This window comes from Mesitornis unicolor, unplaced genomic scaffold, assembly GCF_000695765.1.
Source record: "Mesitornis unicolor isolate BGI_N332 unplaced genomic scaffold, ASM69576v1 Scaffold48363, whole genome shotgun sequence".
Lineage (NCBI taxonomy): Eukaryota > Metazoa > Chordata > Aves > Mesitornithiformes > Mesitornithidae > Mesitornis > Mesitornis unicolor.
This window is the reverse complement of record NW_010174895.1, coordinates 1-4,366: the sequence shown is the minus strand read 5'-3', so window position 1 is coordinate 4,366 and position 4,366 is coordinate 1. Positions and strand designations below refer to the sequence as shown.

The 4,366-nt window shown below is 41.6% G+C and overlaps 1 protein-coding gene across 1 annotated transcript; it reads right to left on the bottom strand.

The window, feature by feature from the left end:
- Positions 1-557: 557 nt before the first annotated feature.
- On the bottom strand, positions 558-3,805 carry GATAD1 (GATA zinc finger domain containing 1; the record flags this gene model as incomplete). The annotated part of the gene is made up of 3 exons (XM_010181187.1): positions 558-856; positions 2,160-2,343; positions 3,746-3,805. Coding segments are annotated over 3 exons (435 nt in total), but the record flags the coding sequence as incomplete, so codon positions are not given.
- Between the last annotated feature and the right edge of the window lie 561 nt (positions 3,806-4,366).

The window sequence follows — 4,366 nt, the reverse complement described above, 5'->3', positions numbered from 1 at the left end:
AATTTTTAAAACTGCAACCAGCTTTCCAAGAAACTTACTCCTTAGATACGCAAAGTTTAGCAGGAAGCTACATACATAAGCCCAAGTTTTAGATTCAGCTGAACAAAATTCCCTTAAAAGGTGACTTTTAAATAGCGTACCGCATTGCAGATGATAGGTGTTAGTCTGAAGAAGAGAAATCTAAGTAGATGACTCCTCTCCAGTGTAACACAAAACTGTGAACTGCATAACTGACCAAGTGTAGTGTTTATATTAAGTTAGTCTTAAATTATTTAAAAAGTAAACAAAAACTGCAGTCATTTATCCAAATTAAACAACTATATGAAGTCACGGATGACTTGAGTATGTCTTTTAACGCCTTTTCTACAAAATAAGAACACTAAAGGCAACTTTCAGAAGTCAATTATTTGCTCACCAGAGTCGAAGATGCCATGAAACTTGCGGTTTTGTCCCAAAATGAGCAACAATGGCTGAAGAACAGAGCACAGAAATGATGCATCAAATGGAAAGAAAACTTCCACTTTAAAGATCTAAGTTAAAATAAATAAATACCATAATCCATAATGTAAAAAGAACATTTTATGATTTTTTTAAACTTCTTGCATGGCGTTCACAGACTTGATAATACACCTAAAATAACTCGTCCAAAGTATTCCTTTAAAAAGTTATAAATTATTTGTTACAGTTTCTTTAATGGAGATTGCAGGAGTAGGTCCCACATGAGTCCATATGTAGCCCTTCTCTGGCCTTGTGGGAACAGTAGGGAAGGGAGATGACCGGGATTTAAAATATTCTGAAGGTGCATGACAGACAAATTCTAAATATTCCATTTTCCTTGGGAGATCTTCTTCTGGTCCTAGGGGAAAAAAACAAAAAACAATCAATCTTCAAAGACCAAATTTAAAGGTATAAAACTGGAGTATGCAGGACGTAAAGATGTGCAACAACAGCCACCATCCCTTATGGTGCCTATTCAATCAGTGACTTTCCTGGCTGCCCTGGTTTCACTGGAACAGAATCACAGAATCAGTTCTCCACTCAGGAAAGCTGCATTTTGGAGAAAACTGCAGCATCATTTGATCTAGTGGGAATGAAGCCAATAAAACACTTGGTTTTAGTTTTTGGCCAGCACTGGTATGCAGTGATCAAGGCCTCCAGCAGTTTGAGAGCCAGGTGCAGAAGCTGGGGGGAGCAAAGGCCAGGGCAGCTGACCCACGCTGGCCAGCGGATCATTCCACACCATAAACGTCAGTGACTACAAACTGGAGAGTTTGCTGGGGATGCTCTCTTTGTCCTCAATGGAAAAATGCATCCCTGGAGGGTCTCATCTGTCATCCTGCTCCTGAGGCCCGCTCCCCCACTTGTAGCAACCACTATATTGGCTGACTATAACTCTGCATACTTCACATTGCTATCAACAGTAGGTTTTTTTAATTATCATTTTATTAAATCTGTTTCTATTTCAACCCATGGGTCTCCTTTCCTTTTCCCGATTCCCTTCCCCAGGTGGGGAGGAGTCATCAGGTGACAGAACAACTGCCTAAATGATGACACTGGCAAAGCAGCCTCAAATACGAGGCAAGAAACCTCTACTTTATTTTTATTGGGCTGATATTTTTTTCCCTCTTTTCAAGCACTCAGTTATTTGAGTGAAGTACTTTAGTTGATATATTTTAAATAGATACTATTTGTAGTCTGCCAGTCAAAAGGACTTTTCTGACTTACTAGTTTTATTAGCAGTAGCAGAACATTCTCTATACCAGTGCTTGCATGCTATGTGTTTTAAATACCCAAGATGAAGATCAGCTAATTCAGGTCACTTTAAAAGAAACCGCTTGGACTGGTGTATCAGGTTTATGCTGTAATAACTTTGATTCTATCTGTGAAGTAATAATTTGATCCTTAAAACTGCAAGACTCTAATTGTGCCTGCAAGCACAAATACTCAATAAATTACACTCACTGCAGTAGTGCTAATCATATTAGACATATAAGATAAACAAACAGAGTTATTCAAGTAAACAAGATGCTTACAGGATTAGGGTCTAAAATGTGGAAATTGCAAGATCTTGACAAGCTAAAAAGTTCATTTAAAAATACAACCCTGCATCAGTCTAGGCACATACAAGTATTTGTATAAAATGAATGTTTAGAGATTACCTATGATATAGGATGCTGGGTCAAAACAGTCTTTGGGGCTGGCTTGCGTAGGGATGAGCCAGGTTAGCGCAGCACTCTTTTCACAGTATTGGTCCTGAATAAACCCACGGATCTGAGCGTAGTACGTTTTTCCATCTTGCTCATCAACCACTGAAACAACATCTCCAATTTGATAGTATACACCCTAGAAGACATACAAATGATAAATAATCACCTGAGTTCAGTCCCAGAACAGCTTTTGCGAACAGACAGGCAATTCCACATGGTCTCTGTCTGCCAAATGTCTCAGAATCAACCTGGCCCCGTCCATCTTCAAAGCAGCAGCGCTCTCAGCTGCTCTACACCCCCTCTCCAGGACTGCTGCACCTCCTGTCTGCAGACTGGTGATGGTCGCATTCTGTCAGGAGTGGGAGAGTGCGACACCACCTTCTAGAAAATGCAACTGTAATAATTTCCCTGTGTATGCATGGGAAACAGCTCTCTGTGTATAAAGATCACAAAGGAGTCCCAAAACAAGGATTCACCTCCTGCCACCTTCCATGGTGCTCTGTAGTGTGTGAGGCTGCGCAGCAAAGGCAGCACACTTCATGTTATAACAGCATCGCACAGCACAATGCAGTATGAGTATTAGTTTGCCAAGAATCACCCAGGAGGGCTTTGTTTTTAAAAAAGATAAAGAACACAAAACCTCCAAACAATTCCCTTCTCAACAACACAGCAATGTATCAAAATAGAAACATTTTGCATAAAGACATCAAGTTAAATAAAACTTCTGATATAATTCTTGGGAATTTCTGATAAAAAACCAAGAACAGGCAATAAAATACATTAGTTCTTTTCTGAACAGCAAGCAGAGATTCATCTGGAATGTGAGCTATGAAGCATCAGATCTCGAGGGAGCATGGATAAGCTCAGTCTACCACTCCTCTGGCTGTGCAGCCTCCCTGTGGCTACCCTGACCTTTTCTTTGGGGGAAAAGCCATTTCAAATGGTTTGATTGTACTACTGGGAAACAAAAAAAAATTTCCAAACTTCAACACACCAACACCTTGGCATGCTGGTAGAAACGCTCTCAGGCACAACTGTGAGAAGTCCAGCTTCTGCTTTCATTGCAACAGTCAACAGTCCTTGTTCCCAGGCTGTTCGAGCCTGCTTGCACCCAGCTCTGAAACATGAGCCAGTGTAGATGTTAGGGCAGTGCAACCTCTACAGGCAATATTCTCTGTGCCTAAGGTCAGAAACATCACACACATTTAAATAATCAGCTATAGTCACTTTTGCTTGACCTCTGCACAGCGAAAAAGTTTAAAACCTTGACTGCAATAATTACTAAGGAAACCAGATGCATCTTTTTCTTAGAATAAAAAAACAGGACAATGACAGCTATGTAAGATATCGTGGTAAACTGCCTTGCAAGACTTAACAGGAATGACATAAGGTGGAGCAAAATCCTACGTAACTGCTAGGCAAGGAAGGACAGTTTCTGTGAATACCTCCCTAGTGCTTTCACTGTCTGTGATAACGCTTGGGGCTGGAAATACAAACACCAAGATCCTTTTTTGCAGACAAACCTGCATAAGCCATACCTTATAAAAGATTGATTCTGCTGTAATTATAGTGGATACAGACTCAGGAGCCTTGATGGGCTATAGAAAGAACACAGAAAAGAAGATCAAAAGCATTAAAAAAAACAACCATGTAATATAATTCCAGGTTTGGTGTTTTTTTAATCCTTCTAGACAACATGCTGATGCATTATCTTCTTAGAAAACTGGTAAACACATTAAATTGGGTGCAAACACTTGTATTTTGAAAACAATAAAGTTAGTATTTTCATTCTCAGGATTTTTAGTGGAGAAGTGAGAACTAAGTCCACATGACTGGTTTCTGTTTACACAAAATTCCTTCCCTCAAGGAACAGCCCTGCAGAGCTGGATGCTGTGCAGACAGGTAAATGGGCAAGGAGCCTTGCCCACACCACTGAGGACCACACCGACTCGGGCACTGGTTACAACCCCTTACCACCCAGGCTTCAGGCCGATTTTGCTACAGGAGCTGCAAAACCCCGCGCTGGGGTCCCACGCAGCGGCCAGGTGAACGTGGCGGGGGCTGGGCCCTGTGGGCCCGCAGTGGCGAGGCGTTTCTCCAGGGGACTAGCAAGGCTGCAGCTCCGCTCCGGCCTGGCCTGGCGTGGCCTGGCCTGGCCT